The sequence below is a fragment of the Somniosus microcephalus genome, chromosome 21 (assembly GCF_052327205.1).
Source record: "Somniosus microcephalus isolate GS21.2 chromosome 21, FLI_Smic_1.0, whole genome shotgun sequence".
Taxonomy (NCBI): Eukaryota; Metazoa; Chordata; class Chondrichthyes; order Squaliformes; family Somniosidae; genus Somniosus; species Somniosus microcephalus.
Window position 1 is genome coordinate 80,583,602 of NC_141007.1, and position 18,472 is coordinate 80,602,073.

Here is an 18,472-nt window from a genome sequence, read left to right on the forward strand (position 1 = left end):
TTAACATGCCACAGACAAATCTGTCTCTGATCGCTTCCGCCAAAAAGGCTCCAAACTGGCAATGTTTGGACAACCGTCTGAGCTCAGCCAAATAGGCTGCCTGCGACTCATCATTCCTTTGGTCGCGTCTGTAAAAGCGGTACCTTTCCGCTATAAATGGTGGCTTAGGGTTTAAATGTTCCCTTAACGTATCAACAATTTGGGCATACGTTTTGTCTGCTGGCTTTTCTGGAGTAAGAAGATTCCTCAGCAGACCGTATGTTTTTGCCCCCATAGAATTTAATAAGGTTGCTGCCTTTTCATCATCTTTCACCTTGTTTAATACGCAATAAAGTTCATGCCTTTCGACATATGCGTCCCATTCTTCTGTGTCCGCAACAAATTCTGACAACCAAGCTTCTCTGGACATTTTAAAACTGCTGAAGAGGTTTTCCTGCCTTTTTCCACTAGATGGCGTTTGTTTTTATTTTAAACTGCTGAAGAGAAAAACTTTTCCCCCTTTGTCCACTAGATGGCGCTGCTTTTTTTTACTGGAGAAAAACTTTCCCCCTTTTGTCCACTAGATGGCGCTGTTTTTTTTTACTGGAGAAAAACTTTCCCCCTTTTGTCCACTAGATGGTGCTGTTTTTTTTTACTGAAGAGAAAAACTTTTCCCCTTTTGTCCACTAGATGGCGCTTTTCCCGCCTTTTCTCCCTCTGCTGTCAACGACCTCTCTCCAGCGTCGTTATTTTTTTTTCTTGCAGCTCCCGTTATTGCCACCGCCGCTATTACAACGACCTTCCCCTCTCGTGGCCCGCTAGTCCTCGTGGCTCCGTTTGTTCCCCAGATCGCCTGCCCGTTCTGGCCCTTGCAGCTCGCGTTCCCCGGGAAGGATTGCAGTTTACCTGGCCCTGGGTGGACTTTTGCCCCGTGTCTGGAGCGCCCGTTCAGCCTCTTCTCTCAGCTGCCGCAGCCTCCGCTGGAACCCTCTCTCTCTCGCTCCGTTGCTGCCGCTCCTCCTGAACTGGGCGGCCTCCTTCGGTCGACGCTGGACTCTGCAGGCTGGCTGGTAAGAAGCTTCTCTCCTTCTCTCCCCGTACTGCTACCGATCCTTTGTTGCACCGTGTACTGGTGAGTTCGAACGTAACTCGTCACCAGTGTAAAGTATGTGACTATACTTAATACAATAATGAGGAGACAGCTTGGAAGGTTCAACTTAGGTCTTTACTTCATACCAACAGGCGGGAACTGAGGGGAGATCAGTACCCACAGTACTATTTATACCCCTATGGCCAGGAGTGGTACTACGGTATCACTACGCCCTACAAAGTAGTGCTGCCCTGGCCATAGGTTTAAAGTAACATACATATTACATACACAACAGTGACCCTCACAGGTTCACCGAGGGGCGTGACCCTCGCAGGTTCACCGAGGGGCGTGACCCTCGCAGGTTCACCGAGGGGCGTGACCCTCGCAGGTTCACCGAGGAGGCGTGACCTCGCAGGTTCACCGAGGGGCGTGACCCTCGCAGGTTCACCGAGGAGGCGTGACCCTCGCAGGTTCACCGAGGGGCGTGACCCTCGCAGGTTCACCGAGGAGGCGTGACCCTCGCAGGTTCACCGAGGGGGCGTGGCCCTCGCAGGTTCACCGAGCGGCGTGACCCTCGCAGGTTCACCGAGGGGCTTGACCCTCGCAGGTTCACCGAGGGGCCGTGACCCTCGCAGGTTCACCGAGGGGGCGTGACCCTCGCAGGTTCACCGAGGGGTGTGACCCTCGCAGATTATTAATTGTTGACGTTCTGTCAATACTGGTGTTGGAACATCAATGGCCTTTTCTCAGTTCAACCCCTCGCACTCCCAATCTATTCGTGGGTGATTCAAAACTCCTAGAATGATAATTGTGTTATTCCTTATTTCCTCTCCCATTTCCCTCCCACAATTAGATAAATAGGATTGAGGGATATGGGGGGGGGGGGGTGGGTTGGGGGTTGCGGGGTGGGTGGGGTCGGGGGGCGTCGGGGTGGCTGGGGTCAGGATGGGGTCAGGGTGGGTGGTGAAAGTCATGTTTGACATTGTGTGTTCTCTTTATTCTCAGATCATTGACCCTTTTGCACGGGGCCGGGCATTTCGATATCCTGATGTTGTGGATCAACCTCACCCTCCTCACCCAGCCCACCCTCCTCTAACTCCGATTGGTTCAGTTCGAAGCTCCCGATCGGGATACAAGGGATTTCCCCTCAGGAAGCGTGAGTCTGTTGCCCAAATGAGTCTTCGAGCAGCAACAGCCCTGATAAAGGTGAGAGCGTCAGCATGATGGGGTGGGTGGCCAGATGGACCGACAGTATGGTGGGGGAGGGGAGCCGAGGGGGGGTGGAGTGGAGGGGAGCCGAGGGGGCAGTGGAGTGGAGGGGAGCTGAGGGGGGAGTGGAGGGGAGCTGAGGGGGGTGGAGTGGAGGGGAACCGAGGGGGCAGTGGAGTGGAGGGGAGCTGAGGGGGGTGGAGTGGAGGGGAGCTGAGGGGGGAAGTGGAGGGGATCTGAGGGGGAGTGGAGGGTGTAAAGTCTGTGAGTTGTTTAGTTAATTAATACACAGACTACCAGAGTAACTTAAAACAGGACTTTACTATTCGAAGGTCAGGGCGAATCTGCCAAATAAATCCTGACACAGCACTTATATACCGGTGTGGTCACCGTCGGTATTACAGTATACAGAAGCCAACAAAGTAGTGCCACATCTAAAATAGTTCTCTTAAAGGTGAACGGTTACATACAATGGTTTTCTTAAAGGTAGACGGATACATACACTACAATCCTCCCTTTTTAGCTTACAACATACTTAGTCCCCCATTAAACATAACATATATTCAACTTCATGTAAAACAATTCACAGGTATAATCTATGCGGGAAACAGTTTACAGATTCAGTCTCTGCGGGAACAGTTCACAGATTCAGTCTCTGGTCTTGACTCGGTCCGAACAACATCTCTGTGGTGTAGCCGGTTCACATTGCTAGCGTGACTCATCCAATAGTCTTTCCCTTGACTTAACAGCTTGAACTTCCGTCCTGCTGAACCAGCAGTGCTGACTTTTACAAACAGCTGGACTGCCTTGGTAATTTTTCCTACTTGCCAACTGATTTGGCTCCCTTCGTAGGGCCCACGTACATGATCTGGTAGAAGTGATAATGATTTAGATGGTTATCACCTTCTGCTTCGTCTTTTTCTTTTCTGCTTCTTGGAGACTCTCGGGGCTCCCTTATCAGCTGCCAGCTGTAGCGCCACCATCTCCCTATGTTCCTTAGACTTTAAGTGCTTCATCCTGATTTCTGCACTTTGGGAGTTTTCATCACAAGCTGGGCAGACCAAGTCCTCGTAATATTCCGTGTCACTCAACAGGTCATGGTAATATTCGGTGTCGTCCTGAACTAGTCTAGCGAGAGGGCCTGCTACTTCTTCCTTACCCAACTGGACGTTAGCCGACTGTTGTTCCCTCCCTAGACATCTTTCCTGAAGAGACTTCTTCATGCGTTCATATTCATCCCGCTCTTCCTGGGTTTCCTGCAAATCCTTCACTAATGACCTCATTTGTGATTTCAATACTTCCCCCTCCATCGGGGATTGATTGATCGGGCTATTCAATCCTTCTACTGGAGCAGCTGTTTCAACATTCTGTTGTTCACATAGACGTGATTCAGCGTACTTTTGGCATCCCAGTAAAATCTGTGTTGCAACCTCAGCTATTTCCATAACTTTTGAGAGCTCCGAACTCCTTCCCTTTGAAGATTGAAGCTCGTGTTCAGATTGTTCCCATTGCAGAGTCTTGTCCCTCAGCATATGAAGGAGTTGGCTGACCGTTAACTCTTCCACGGGAACACTGTGGATCAGAGTCTTCTCCATTTCATCCACCTTTTCCTCCAATGCTTTCACCTTCTTTTCCTCTTGTACTTTGGCTTTCAGCGCTCGGAGAAGTTGCACCTTGATGCTCTCTAGCTCATGTTCAGGGGCCATTCTTACAGTCTCTGTGTTTCTTACAGTTTCCTTTTCTTCCACTGAAAGGATTCCCAGTTGAATCTGTTCTTCAAGTTGTTGAACCTCGGTCATTGCCGCCTCATATTTGTCTTGGGTTTCCTTCAATATTTTTATGAGTTCTTGGACATCTTGTCTTTCATGTTCTGCCATGTCTTTCACCTCTAATTTCTCATCTATGGATGGAACTTCTACCGATGAGTCTGTCTTGGCCTTGAGCTCATCAAGAATTTCCTGCAGCCTTTGGACTTCTTGCTCATGTTCAACCTTTAGTTGCTCATATGCTTCTACTGAAACTAGCTTTTCGGAGGTTGCCGAGTTAATCCCCTCCAGGATTGTAGCCTGGGCCTGTTCATACTGTTCCTTCAACTTCTCAAACTCTGCTTGTAAGGAGTCGTAGAGAAGAACGGGAATAAAATCCTGGCTTCCTGAAGATTCCTCTTCATTTGCTCCTTCCTGCAAATATTCTAACTCCTGAACAGCATAAGGGAGATGTGATCGGTAATTGGTCACAATGGCTCTATGGTCTCTCTCTGCTTGAGCTAGCTGCTTCTGTTGTCTTTCCAGATTCTCCCATTCGGTGTCATAGAACTTTTTCATTGTTTTCATCTCTTGTTCGAGACGGTAACTCACTTGTTCTACTTGCTGTCGTAATTTGAAATAAAGTTGAGTCCGAGCTCGGTGTTCGTCAGTCATGGATATGTCCGTAAACTGAACAGACTCAGAATTCTCTGTCAAACTATGTTGTCGTTGTTCGGTGGAGTTCTGTTCTGAAACTTTGTTCTTCTCTGGAGCATAAGCCTTTATGCATGCCTTCGTTCTTCCAACCTTAGTCGGCAAGTCCATTTTAGCCTTGTCTTTCATATTTGGGTTGGTCTTATCGTCATCCGTTTCAGAATCTGAGCTGATTGTCTGCACCGAGTCCTCACTCGTTATGGCTTTTAGATAGTGCCATTCCATGTCTATTTTCTTGATCCACTCCCGTCCCAGAAGTGGTGGTCCTCCCTCAGGTAGTACGTATAAGTTCATTCTTGGGTGTTCTTTACCCCCGTCTCTCACCTTGACTCTTATCTTCCCCATGGGGTATACTTTATGCCCCGTGTATGTCTGCAATACGAACTTGGTATCTCTTAAGGGTATATGTGAGAATAGCCGGTGGTAATCCCTTCGATTTATGACTGATAGAGCTGATCCAGTGTCCAACTCCATTTTCACTTGGACTCCAGCTATTTTTAGCATGACCCAGATAGTTTGTAGGTCAGCTTCCTTACTCACATTGTGAATTCTCAGACTGCCCAGCTCCTGGCCGTTTGGGTCTGAGTCCGAATTCTGTTCGTCTGAACTCTTCTCAGCCACCTTGTGTACCTTGTTGTACTTTTCCTGTGATGGCTTCCTTTGGTTGTTGGTCTTCTTCCCTGACCGGCATACCTTAGCTATGTGACCCAGTTTGCCACATTTCCTACATTCCTGGTTCTTAAACCAGCATTGGTTCTGGTCGTGTGTTGTCTTCCCACAATGATAGCATTTTGTTGTACTCGAAGTAATTTGATCCACACTGAGTGCTGCTGCCTTTAGCTGCATTTCCGCAGTTCCCTTCGCTGCGGCTTCGTGCGATGCTGCAATAAGGACAGCCCTGTCAAGTGTAAGGTCGTTCTCTTCGAGTAGTCGCTTTTGCGTTCCTTCCTTTGACAACCCGCACACGAACTTGTCTCGCAATGCCTCTGTCAGATTCCCTCCAAACTGGCAGTGTTTCGCTAGTCTACGCAGTTCGACCAAGTATTCTGCGTTGCTTTCGTCTTTCCTTTGCGTTCTCGCATAGAATTTGAATCGTTCCGCCAACATCAACGGTGTGGGGTTCAAGTGATCCTTCAGAACAGTCACAATATCATCGAAAGTCTGATCCGCCGGTTTAGCTGGTGTTAGTAGATGCTTCAAGAGCCCGTATGTCTTCGCGCCCATCGAGTTTAGCAAGGTTATAGCTTTGTCACCTTCTATTTTATTGGCCTCACAATAGATCTCAATGCGTTCCACATACGTGGCCCAGTCTTCTACCTCGGAATTAAAATCGTTGATGTTACCACACTTAGGCATCTTCCTCTCTTCCTGATAACACCACGAATTATTTCTTTAAATTTTCTTTTATTTTTTTTTTCCAAGATGGCGGTTCCCGCGAAAATGGCGGTTTCCCGCGCTTATCTTCTCTCCCCGCCCACTTCAATGGCGGTTTCCCGCTTCTGTCTTCTTCCCCGCCTAATGGCGGCTTCCCGCGTTTCTTCCCTAGCGGGAGGGGTACACTTTCCCCACGGGCGACGGCCGCTGGCTTTCAGGTTCACAGCCTGCGCGTCGGCTTCAGTGCTTTCCCTTTTCTCGGCAGGGCAACCGGCGCCGGGTACACCCCGTTGACGGCGAACAGTTTCAGCTGCTGGGCTGGCTCTCGCTCAGTTCCCCTTGCTCGGGCTCTGTCTCTCTCCCGCTCGCTCGGCTCTACTGGCGCTGGGTACACCCCGTTGACGGCGAACAGTTTCAGCCGCTGGACTGGCTCTCGCTCAGTCTCCCTTGGTCGGCTCTGCCTCTCCCGCTCGCTCGGCTCCCAATCGCGCCTCCCAGCCCTCTCGCAGTCCGGTGCTTCCCTCCCCGGCTGCGGCTGAGTTTTTATATCTTCCCGCGCCTACGCTCCCGGTCGCAGCGCTTCGTGGCTTCGGTCGCTGCCCGGCCTTTTTCGCCGGTCGCGGTCTAGCTGTCTCACGACGCCGTTGCGTCCCCAGCCTGTCTGTACCGCGACTTCCTTGCTCCACGCTGCCCCAGTCTCAGCGCCTCTGGGCCCGACTTCTGTCCGGCTCCTTTCCCCCTCGACCGTGGTCGAGTGCACCGCCCTTATCCTCCGGTTATTCTTTTTACTTTTCCCTTACTCACAGTCACCGTGGCCGGCTTGCTTCTCGTGCTGATCGGCTCACTCCTCACCGTGGCAGAAGGGACAGTCAGTGCCTGTTGCTGATGGAAGTCTTTGTCTCTGAATTCTTCCTCCTTTCCAGCTCTGCAGACTCGAGTTTTCTCCCAGCAGAATGACGAGGGCGGTTGCCTCTTCTCGACACTCGTTAACTGCTTCGGAAGTATTGTTGCCGCAGGGTACGATCGGACTCGTCGCCACTGTAAAGTCTGTGAGTTGTTTAGTTAATTAATACACAGACTACCAGAGTAACTTAAAACAGGACTTTACTATTCGAAGGTCAGGGCGAATCTGCCAAATAAATCCTGACACAGCACTTATATACCGGTGTGGTCACCGTCGGCATTACAGTATACAGAAGCCAACAAAGTAGTGCCACACCTAAAATAGTTCTCTTAAAGGTGAACGGTTACATACAATGGTTTTCTTAAAGGTAGACGATACATACACTACAGAGGGGAGCTGAGGGGGGAGGTGGAGGGGAGCTGAGTGGGGGAGGTGGAGGGGAGCTGAGTGGGTGAGCGGAAGGGAGGGGGGAGCGTGTGTGCTCGTGTAGTGGGGAGAGTGGTGTGTTTGGCTGGCTGCGGTGGGGGGGAGTGGCTTGTGCGTAATTGGCTGTTCTCTGGAGGGTCCATCGAGGCACTCGTTGCTGCCTGATTATCAGCAGCAAACCCAACTGCCCCATCCGACACTCTCTCCGACCTACGCGCCCAGCACACACGCTGGGGGCTAATCTCGCCAAACTCCTCCCAATGCTGACCCCGTGGACTTTTCCAGTGGATCAGCCATTACCGACCTGCTCCGCATCTCCCTCCAGAATGTTCGTTCACTTGTGAACAAGGCCCTTGCCATCCATGAGCTTATTGTGGATGATTGCATCGACATCATGGCCTTGATGGAAACTTGGTTGAGGGGTGATGACACCTTCCACCTAAATATACCATCCACCACTTGCCCCACCCAAACCGCTGCGTTGCTGGTGTGGCTCTTGACATGAATCATTCATTCATGAAAGAAAGACTTATGAAATAATACTGAGTGGCCTGCGGGTGGCGCTGTCCAGGGAGAGTATAAATACTCGGGCAGGGGCCCAGCTTGCGCAGGACATTCTTAACAGGAACTAGTGAAGGACACAACTAGACCTCCATGTTGTAAAACAGTTGATTAAAGCTTTGTTTAACGCTTAGACCAAGTGCCTAGTAGTTTTCTTATGTAAGCTCACATCACCAAATCACAGCTTGGTCTGTCCCCCTACTCCTCTGGCACCTTCTCCTTTGAGCATCTCGCCTTGTTCCACCCCTCTCGTCTCATTTAAAATTCTCTTTCTCTACCGCCCACCCAAGTACCACACCAAGTTTCTCACCGAGATCTCTTCACTGCTTTCCTCCCTCAGCCTCTGCACCAAGTGACTTCTCATCCTCGGTGATTTCAACCTCCTCCTCAACTCATCGTGCTCTCTCTCCTCCGAGTTCACTGCCCTCCTACCCTTCCTTAATCTCTCCCTCCATATAAACACCCCGACCCATATTCACGGCCACCCCCTCGACCTCGCCATCTCTCATGGCCTTGCTACCCCCATCATGTCAATCACAGATAAGACCATCTCTGGTCACTTTCTTGTATTGCTCTCCACTCACATCCCCTTCCCCCTCCCAACCCTACTTCCTTCTGTGTCTGCCCCTGGAAAAAACTCTCTCCCAATTCACTTACAACGGCACTTTCAAATTCCCAGCTGTCTAGCCTTTGGCCCTCCATTCACCATGACATTTCTGCAGCTACCGATCTGCTCACCCACACCCGCACCTCCACCTTTGATGCCCTAGTGCCCATTAAAACTATTACTCTCTTGCCCTGCTCGTTTCCCCGCTGCTTTTTCCTAATGCCTGCCCGCAGGACCTGAGAGGCTTTAATGAAGCTTGAGGAAGGATTACTGATCGATCAATTGGTCCCATGCTTCCGTCAAACCCCAGATATCAAAACTGTTCCAGAATATTAAAGATTCTTTTCCTTTTTTAACAAATTATTTCTGTTTTAGAATTATTTTGCTAATCTCTGCTCCCTTAAGTCAAGGACGCAGACTTGAATGATATGACAGACAACTGGTTTAGCCATTCGTCACCAGATCTGGCTGGACCACAGAAAGCATTATCAGGTCCTGCTCTCCTCGGCCCAAACTGCTCACTATCCCAGGATCATCCTGGAATGCAAAGATAACTCCCGGCTTCTCGTCACCACAAACCGTCTTCTTAAACCTCTCTCCTGTGCCCTTCCACCCTCATCTCCAACAATAAGTACAAGGAACTCATGGACTTCTTTGTCACTAAGATTGAGACTATCCGTTCAGCTGCCTCTGCCGCTTCCCTCCCTTCCCTGGGCCAAATAACAACAACAACAACTTGCATTTATATAGAGCCTTTAATGTAGTAAAACATCTCAAAGGCGTGTCACAGGAGCGATTATCAAACTAAACCTGACACCGAGCCACAAGAAGAAACATTAGGGCAGGCGACCAAAAGTTTGGTCAAAGAGGGAGGTTTTAAGGAGCATCTTAAAGGAGGAGAGGTGGAGAGGTTTAGGGAGATAATTCCAGAGCATGGGCCCAGGCAGCTGAAGGCACGGCGCCAATGGTGGAATAATTAAAATTGGGGATGCTCAAGAGGTCAGAATTGGAGGGGCGCAGAGATCTCAGAGGGTTGTTGTGTACACCCGTCTCTTCTTGTGTTGTCATCTAACCTGTACCTGATTTCCATCCCAGGGCCGTCCTGTTCTGGAAAGTTCTCTACCCAGAAGAGTCAAAAGAAGCTTTGCACATCCTAGTTACTTTGAGGAAGATACAGTTGATGGTCCAGACACTCTGGACTCCTCATTTTTTAGTAAGGCAAGAATGTTTCTGAAATATTCCTGTACTTTTCTCGGGGAAATTAATGAGATGTGAGGTGATGAGGTCTGTCAGTAACTCATCACGGGTTTGATTCTGCTGCTCACAGATGGATGTCTTGGATGAGCCATACTCGATGCCAGATGATGTGTTTGAATCACCGCCACTGTCTGCTTCCTGGCCCATGCAGGATCTCCAGTTTGCTGAAAAGCTCCAATCATCAATGTATGTAAAAAGCTTTGTTTAACCACAAGTTTCATTGTTGAATTTTGGATCTGTCGGTGGCAATGAACAAAGAAATGGATGGGGGTGATTCTGGCCAGACTACCTTGAGGTTTCAATAGGAGTCAGCTACAGCACGTGGGACTGGAGTCACCTGTAGGTCACACCAGGCGAGGTGGCGCATCCCTTCCCTCCACAACACCAGTCAATCAGTTGGGTTTTTGCAAAAACACAGTAGTTTTTATGATAATTTTCCTGGTGCCAGTCCATTCATTCCCAGAAATATTGAATTCAGTTTCACCACATGCCCTGGTGATCTGATTTTGTACTAGTGACCTCAGAACAGCCCATCCAATACCAGATCCTTTACTCTGTTTCTAACCCATGCTGTACCTGCCCTGGGAGTGTTTTTTTTAATTAGTTTATGGGATGTGGGTGTCGCTGGCAAGGCCAGCATTTATTACCCATCCCTAATTGCCCTGAGAAGATGGTGGTGAGCCGCCTTCTTGAACTCCTCAGTCCGTGTGGTGAAGGTACTCCCACAGTGCTGGTCAGGAGGGAATTCCAGGATTTTGACCCAGCGATGATGAAGGATCGGCGATATAATTCCAAGTGAGGATGGTGTGTGACTTGGAGGGGAACTTGGAGGTGGTGGTGTTCCCATGCGTCTGCTGCCCTTGTCCTTCTAGGTGGTAGAGGTCGCGGGTTTTGGGAGGTGCTGCCGAAGAAGCCTTGGCGAGTTGTTGCAGTGCATCTTGTAGATGGTACACACTGCAGCCACGGTGCGCCGGTGGTGAAGGGTGTGAATGTTTAAGGTGGTGTTTGGGGTGCCAATCAAGCGGCTGCTTTGTCTTGGATGGTGTCGAGCTTCTTGAGTGTTGTTGTAGCTGCACTCATTCCAGGCAAGTGAAGTGTATTCCATCACACTCCTTACTTGTGCCTTGTAGATGGTGGAAAGGCTTTGGGAAGTCAGGAAGTGAGACACTCGCTGCAGAATAACCAGCCTCTGCCCTGCTCTTGTTGCCACAGTATTTATGTGGCTGGTCCAGTTAAGTTTCTGGTTAATGGTGACCCCCAGGATGTTGATCGTGGGGGATTCGGCGATGGTAATGCCGTTGAATGTCAAGGGGAGGTGGTTAGACTCTCGCTTGTTGGAGATGGTCATTGCCTGACACTTCTGTGGCGCGAATGTTAACTACCACTTATCAGTCCAAGCCTGAACGTCGTCCAGGTCTTGTTGCATGCGGGCATGGACTGCTTCATTATCTGAGGAGTTGCGAATGGCGCTGAACACTGCAGTCATCAGCGAACATCCCCATTTCTGACCTTATGTTGGAGGGAAGGTCATTGTTGAAGCAGCTGAAGATGGTTGGGCCTAAGACACTGCCCTGAGGAACTCCTGCAGGGATGTCCTGGGGCTGCGATGATTGACCTCCAACAACCACAAACATCTTCCTTTGTGCTAGGTATGACTCCAGCCAGTGGAGCGTTTTCCCCGATTCCCACCGATTTCAGTTTTACTAGGGCTCCTTGATACCACACTCGGTCAAATGCTGCCTTGATGTCACGGGCAGTCACTCTCACCTCACCTCTGGAATTCAGCTCCTTTGTCCATGTTTGGACCAAGGCTGTAATGAGGTCAGGAGCCGAGTGGTCTTGGCAGAACCCAAACTGGGCATCAGTGAGCAGGTTATTGGTGAGTAAGTGCCGCTTGACAGCACTGTTAACGACACCTTCCATCACTTTGCTGATGATTGAGAGTAGACTGATGGGGCGGTAATTGGCCGGATTGGATTTGTCTTGCTTTTTGTGGACAGGATATACCTGGGCAGTTTTCCACATTGTCGGATAGATGCCAGTGTTGTAGCTGTACTGGAACAGCTTGGCTAGAGGCGCGGCTAATTCTGGAGCACAAGTCTTCAGCACGATAGCCGGGATGTTGTCGGGGCCCATAGCTTTTGTTGTATCCAGTGCGCTCAGCTGTTTCTTGATATCACGTGAAGCGAATCAAATTGGCTGAAGACTGGCTTCTGTGATGGAGGGGACTTCAGAAGTAGGCTGATATGGATCATCCACTCGGCACTTCTGGCTGAAGATGGTTGCAAACGCTTCAGCCTTGTCTTTTGCACTCACGTGCTGGGCTCCACCATCATTGAGGATTGGGATATTCATGGAGCCTCCTCCTCTCGTTAGTTGTTTAATGGTCCACCACCATTCACGACTGGATGTGGCAGGACTGCAGAGCTTTGATCTGATCCGTTGATTGTGGGATCGCTTAGCCCTGTCTATAGCATGCTGCTTCCGCTTTTTAGCATGCATGTAGTCCTGTGTTGCAGCTTCCCCGGTTTGGCACCTCATTTTTAGGTATGCCTGGTGCTGCTCCTGGCATGTTCTTCTACACTCCTCATTGAACCAGGGTCGGTCCCCTGGCTTGATGGTAATGGTAGAGTGAGGGAAATGCTGGGCCACGAGGTTACAGATTGTGGTGGAATACAATTCTGCTGCTGCTGATGGCCCACAGCACCTCATGGATGCCCAGTTTTGAGCTGAGGTCTGTTCTGAATCTATCCCATTTAGCACGGTGGTAGTGCCACACAACATGATGAAGGGTGTCCTCAGTGTGAAGACAGGACTTCGTCTCCACAATGACTGTACGGTGGTCACTGCTACCAATGCTGTCATGGACAGATGCATCTGCAACAGTTAGATCTGTGAGGACGAGGTCACGTAGGTTTTTCCCTCATGTTGGTTCTCTCACCACCTGTTGCAGGCCCAGACTGGCAGCTATGTCTTTCAGGACTTGGCCAGTTCGGTCAATAGTGGTGCTACCGAGCCACTGTTGGTGCTGGACATTGAAGTCCCCCACCCAGAGTACATTCAATGCCCTTGCTACCCTCAGTGCTTCTTCCAAGTGGTGTTCAACATGGAGGAGTACTGATTCATCAGCTGAGGGAGGGCGGTAGGTGGTTGATAGGACAGTGAAAAGGGGGCTTTACTCTGTATCTAACCCGTGCTGTACCTGCCCCGGGAGTGTTTAATGGGACAGTGTAGAGGGAGCTTTACTCTGTATCTAACCCGTGCTGTACCTGCCCCGGGAGTGTTTGATGGGACAGTGTAGAGGGAGCTTTACTCTGTATCTAACCCGTGCTGTACCTGCCCTGGGAGTGTTTGATGGGACAGTGTAGAGGGAGCTTTACTCTGTATCTAACCCGTGCTGTACCTGCCCCGGGAGTGTTTGATGGGACAGTGTAGAGTGAGCTTTACTCTGTATCTAACCCGTGCTGTACCTGCTCTGGGAGTGTTTGATGGGTTAGTGTAAAGTGAGCATGCTCACCTTTGAGTCTGAAGTTTGTGGGTTTGAGCCCTACTCCAGATCATTGAGCCCATAATCTAGGCTGACATTCCCAGCGCGGTACTGAGGGGCCTAGTTTGTTTGTGTGTGTGTGCTAGGCCGTTGTAGCAGAGCCTGGTCTCCAATCGTCTCGGATCCCCTTGCTGTTGGACCAAAACCTTGCTCTGTCAAGCCCGTATGGTAGCTGGTGTGCAACGGCCACCCCATGTTAAAAGAATTCACGCACAGGCATCTTCCACCCTTTAAAATGAAGTTCGGGACTTGGAATGTCAGGACCCTCATGGACAACCCCAACAGTGACAGACCGGAACGCCATACTGCTATCGTTGCCCGGGGGCTCAGACGCTTCGACATTGACATCACCATCGCCGCCCTAAGTGAGACCCGGCGGGCAGGGGAAGGCCAGCTCAAGGAGCAAGGCGGTGGTTACACCTTCTTCTGGAAAGGCAAACCTGAAGAAGAACGCCGGCTCCGTGGGGTAGGCTTCGCCATAAAAAATGAACTGGTCGGGCGTCTCAGAGACTCCCCTAGTGGTATAAACGAGCGCCTCATGACTCTTCGACTCACCCTAGCCCGAAACCAGTGCGCTACGGTCATCAGTGCGTACGCCCCAACACTGGAAGCCACAGACGAGACCAAAGAGGAATTCTACTCCAGCCTTGAACAATCCCTGTCCCGAGTCCCAACGGGCGACAAGCTGATCCTCCTTGGCGACTTCAACGCCAGAGTTGGAAAGGACACAGACCTCTGGGGAGGTGTGATCGGCAGAGAGGGGGTAGGGAAAGCCAACTCCAATGGTACCCTCCTCCTGTCGAAATGCTTAGAACATGGCCTCGTCATAACCAACACCTTGTTCCGTCAGAGAGACAAGTACAAGGCTTCATGGCAGCACCCTCGTTCCAAGCACTGGCATCTGCTGGACTACGTCATCGTCCGAATGAGGGACAGCAAGGACGTCCGCATCACCCGCGCCATGACAGGAGCTGACGACTGCTGGACAGACCACCGCCTAATCTGCTCTGTCATCTCCATCAATGTAGCCCCAAAACAACGGCGGCAACAGAAACAATGCCGCAGGAAAATTAACGCTGGAGCACTCAAAGACCCCGCTAAGAAAGCCCTATTCAGCCTGCACCTCACAAACAACTTGATGACTCCCAGTGATGCAGAGACACAGAGTGTCCACAGCACCTGGTCTGCAGTCAAGACCACCTACGGCCCAAGCACCCAAGGTCCTACCCCACTACAGAGGAGTTTCCCTGCTATCTGCCACAGGGAAAGTCATCGCAAGAATCCTCCTCAATCACCTTCTCCCAGTGGCCGAAGAGCTCCTCCCAGAGTCGCAATGCGGATTCCGCCCACTAAGGGGCACAATGGACATGATCTTCATCGCACGTCAATTACAAGAGAAATGCAGGGAACAGCCCCAACCACTGTACATGGCCTTCTTTGATCTCACAAAGGCCTTTGACACTGTCAACCGTGAGGGATTATGGAGTGTCCTCCTCAAATTCGGCTGCCCTCAAAAGTTTGTCACTATCCTCCGCCTGCTTCACGATGACATGCAAGCGCTGATCCTGACCAACGGTTCCACCACAGACCCAATTCACGTACGAACCGGGGTCAAGCAAGGCTGTGTCATCGCACCAACGCTCTTCTCAATCTTCCTTGCTGCAATGCTCCATCTCACCCTCAGTAAGCTCCCCACTGGAGTGGAGCTAATTTACAGAACAAACGGGAAACTGTTCAACCTCCGTCGCCTCCAGTCCAGATCCAAGGTCGTCCCATCCTCTGTCGTCGAATTACAGAATGCAGACGATGCTTGCGTCTGCGCTCACTCGGAGGTCGAACTCCAAACCATCGTAAACACCTTCACCAAGGCATACGAGAGCATGGGCCTTACACTAAACATCCGTAAGACAAAGGTCCTCTACCAACCTGCCCCCCGATGATCAAAATCCACGACAAGGCCTTGGACAACGTGGACCACTTTCCATACCTCGGGAGCCTACTGTCAACAAGGGCAGACGTCGACGACGAAGTCCAACACCGCCTTCAGTGTGCCAGTGCAGCCTTCGGTCACCTGAGGAAGAGAGTGTTTGAAGACCAGGACCTCAAACCCGGCACTAAGCTCATGGTCTACAGGGCAGCAGTGATACCCGCCCTGCCTCAGAGACATGGACCATGTACAGCAGGCACCTCAAAGCACTGGAGCGGTACCACCAACGCTGCCTCCGCAAGATCCTGCAAATCCATTGGCAGGATAGGTGCACCGTCAGTGTTCTCGCTCAGGCCAACATCCCCAGCATCAAAGCATTGACCACGCTCGATCAGCTCCGATGGACGGGTCACATTGTCCGCATGCCCGATATGAGACTCCCAAAACAAGCGCTCTACTCGGAGCTCCGGCACGGCAAGAGAGCCCCAGGTGGGCAGAGGAAACGCTTCAAGGACACCCTCAAAGCCTCCTTGAAAAAGTGTAACATCCCCACCGACGCCTGGGAATCCCTGGCCCAAGACGCACAAAGTGGAGGAGAAGCATCCGGGAAGGCGCCGAGCACCTCGAGCCTCTTCGCCGGGAGCAAGCGGAAGCCAAGCGCAGGCAGCGCAAGGAGCGCACGTCAACCCAAGCACCCCACCCACCCATCCCCTCAACCACTGTCTGCCCCACCTGGGACAGAGACTGTCGGTCCCACATTGGACTCATCAGTCACCTGAGAACTCATTTTTAATGTGGAAGCAAGTCATCCTCGGTTCCGAGGGACTGCCTAAGAAGAAGAAGGTACTGAGGGGGTGCTGCACTGTCGGAGGTGTCCTGTTTCAGGGGAGATGTTAAACCAAGGCCCCCGTCTGCTCTCTGATGTGGTGGTAAAAGAAGTTCAGGGGAGTTGTCCCTGGTGTTCTGGCCAGCATTTATCACACAACCAACATCCTCAAAACAGATTACCTGGTCATTTATTTCATTGCAGTTTGTGGGAGCTTGCTATGTACAATTTGGCTGCCGCGTTTCCTACGTTACTGTCCTGGGTGTGTGATTGTGTGTGACTGGGTGTGTTTCTGGGTGTGTGACTGTGTTCTGGGTGTGTGACTGCGTGTGTTCTGGGTGTGTGACTGCGTGTGTTCTGGGTGTGTGACTGCGTGTGTTTTGGGTGTGTGACTGCATGTGTTCTGGGTGTGTGACTGCGTGTGTTTTGGGTGTGTGACTGCGTGTGTTCTGGGTGTGTGACTGGGTGTGTTTCTGGGTGTGTGACTGCGTGTGTTTCTGGGTGTGTGACTGCGTGTGTTCTGGGTGTGTGACTGGGTGTGTTGCTGTGTTCTGGGGCTGTTTAAAACGGTTTAGAAAATGTTTGCAACTAAAGTTCTTTTACGCTTGTGCTTTCAGCGGCGAAGTTGGGACAGTGGCCTCGACCTATGCAGTGGGTCACAAACGGGGGAAACGCATCGTGTCACAGGTCAAGCACTTTGCGTTTGATAAGAGGAGGCGGCAATACGGACTGGGTGTGGTTGGGAAATGGCTGAACCGCAGGTACCACCGGGCTCTGAGCCACGGTGTCCGAACCAAACTACAGGACGTCAGCAGTCACAGGTGGAGGGGAATCGTCAGTCCCTCTCTCTCTGTCTGTCTGTCTCTCTGTCTGTCTCTCTGTCTGTCTCTCTCTCTCTCTCTCTCTCTCTCTCCCCCTGTCTCTCTGTTTCTCTCTCTCTCCCTGTCTCTCTCTGTCTGTCTCTGTCTGTCTGTCTCTGTCTGTCTGTCTCTCTCTGTCTGTCTGTCTCTGTCTGTCTGTCTCTCTCTGTCTGTCTGTCTCTCTGTTTCTCTCTCTGTCTCTCTCCCTGTCTCTCTGTCTCTCTCTCTGTCTGTCTCTGTCTGTCTGTCTGTCTGTCTCTCTGTTTCTCTCTCTGTCTCTCTCCCTGTCTCTCTGTCTCTCTCTCTCTCTGTCTGTCTTTGTGGCAGCATGGATACGAAATTGGCTAAGTGACAGGGGACAGAGAGTAGTGGTGAACAGTTGTTTTTTGGACTGTTGGAAGGTATACAGTGGTGTTCCCCAGGGGTCAGTACTAGGACCACTGCCTTTCTTGATATAATATTAATGACTTGGATGTGGGTGTACAGGGCACAATTTCAAAATTTGCTGATGACACAAAACTTGGAAGTATAGTGAACAGTGAGGAGGAGAGTGATAGACTTCAGGAAGACAGAGACAGGCTGGTGGAATGGGCGGACACGTGGCAGATAATTTTAACTCAGAAAAATGCGAAGTGATACATTTTGGTAGGAAGAATGAGGAGAGACAATATAAACTAAAGGTTACAATTCTAAAGGGGGTGCATGAAGAGAGAGACCTGGGGGTATATGTGCACAAATCGTTGAAGGTGGCAGGGCAGGTTGAGAAAGCGGTAAAAATGCACACGGGATCCTGGGCTTCATAAATAGAGGTATCTATATATATAAATCGGTACTTCTGTCATTCTGTCATTCTGTCTGTCATCGCCTGTGCGTCTGGCGGGCTATGCGCTCGAAAGTTACAGGGCGTACCTACGCGCGCGTTACCTCCAAAGAAAGCTTACGCTTCCGAGACGGTTTTAAGCGTATTAACGTTTCGGCCGGGCTAAAATTGCGCCCGCGGTATCCCAAAAACCTTCAACATTCCGCTCATTAGCATCTCATTATCCGCTCATTAGCGACAGAGTGACCTCGAGCTCGACCAATCGTACGCCGGGTTGCTGGCGTGTGCCGCTGGGCCAATCGGTGCATGTGTGGCCGGGCTTTATCGTTCTGAACCGAGGTGAGTCGCCGCCATCTTGATTCCAAACTTTTCCTTTCTTTTTCCCGCTTTCTGCGTCTTAAAAAAAAACGTTGCTTTTAAAACACATATTGTTTTAAAAAAAAATGATTTAGAAACGAATTAACTTATCTAATCTCATTAATTTTCCTACCTTTCCCCGTTTTTCCAGGTAGGCCTCGAAGCTTCGGCTTCTCCTTCACACCCACGCCCGAGCTAGGCACCTCCCGGCCCCACTCGAAGGCTGGAGGGCCGAGCCTCAGCCCAGCGCCGCTAGGGTGCGCGCGCAG

General features: G+C 50.8%; 1 protein-coding gene across 1 annotated transcript in view; it reads left to right on the top strand.

Annotated features, from left to right (window-relative positions):
- The window catches only part of LOC147103012 (inactive rhomboid protein 2-like), an 82,921-nt gene that overhangs the window by 21,220 nt on the left and 43,229 nt on the right, over positions 1 to 18,472 (top strand). The window contains exons 6-9 of the mRNA XM_085964040.1: positions 2,075 to 2,275; positions 9,705 to 9,827; positions 9,937 to 10,052; positions 16,784 to 16,987. Coding sequence (XP_085820166.1) covers positions 2,075 to 2,275; positions 9,705 to 9,827; positions 9,937 to 10,052; positions 16,784 to 16,987 — 644 coding nt within the window. The remainder of the gene's footprint in view (positions 1 to 2,074; positions 2,276 to 9,704; positions 9,828 to 9,936; positions 10,053 to 16,783; positions 16,988 to 18,472) is intronic.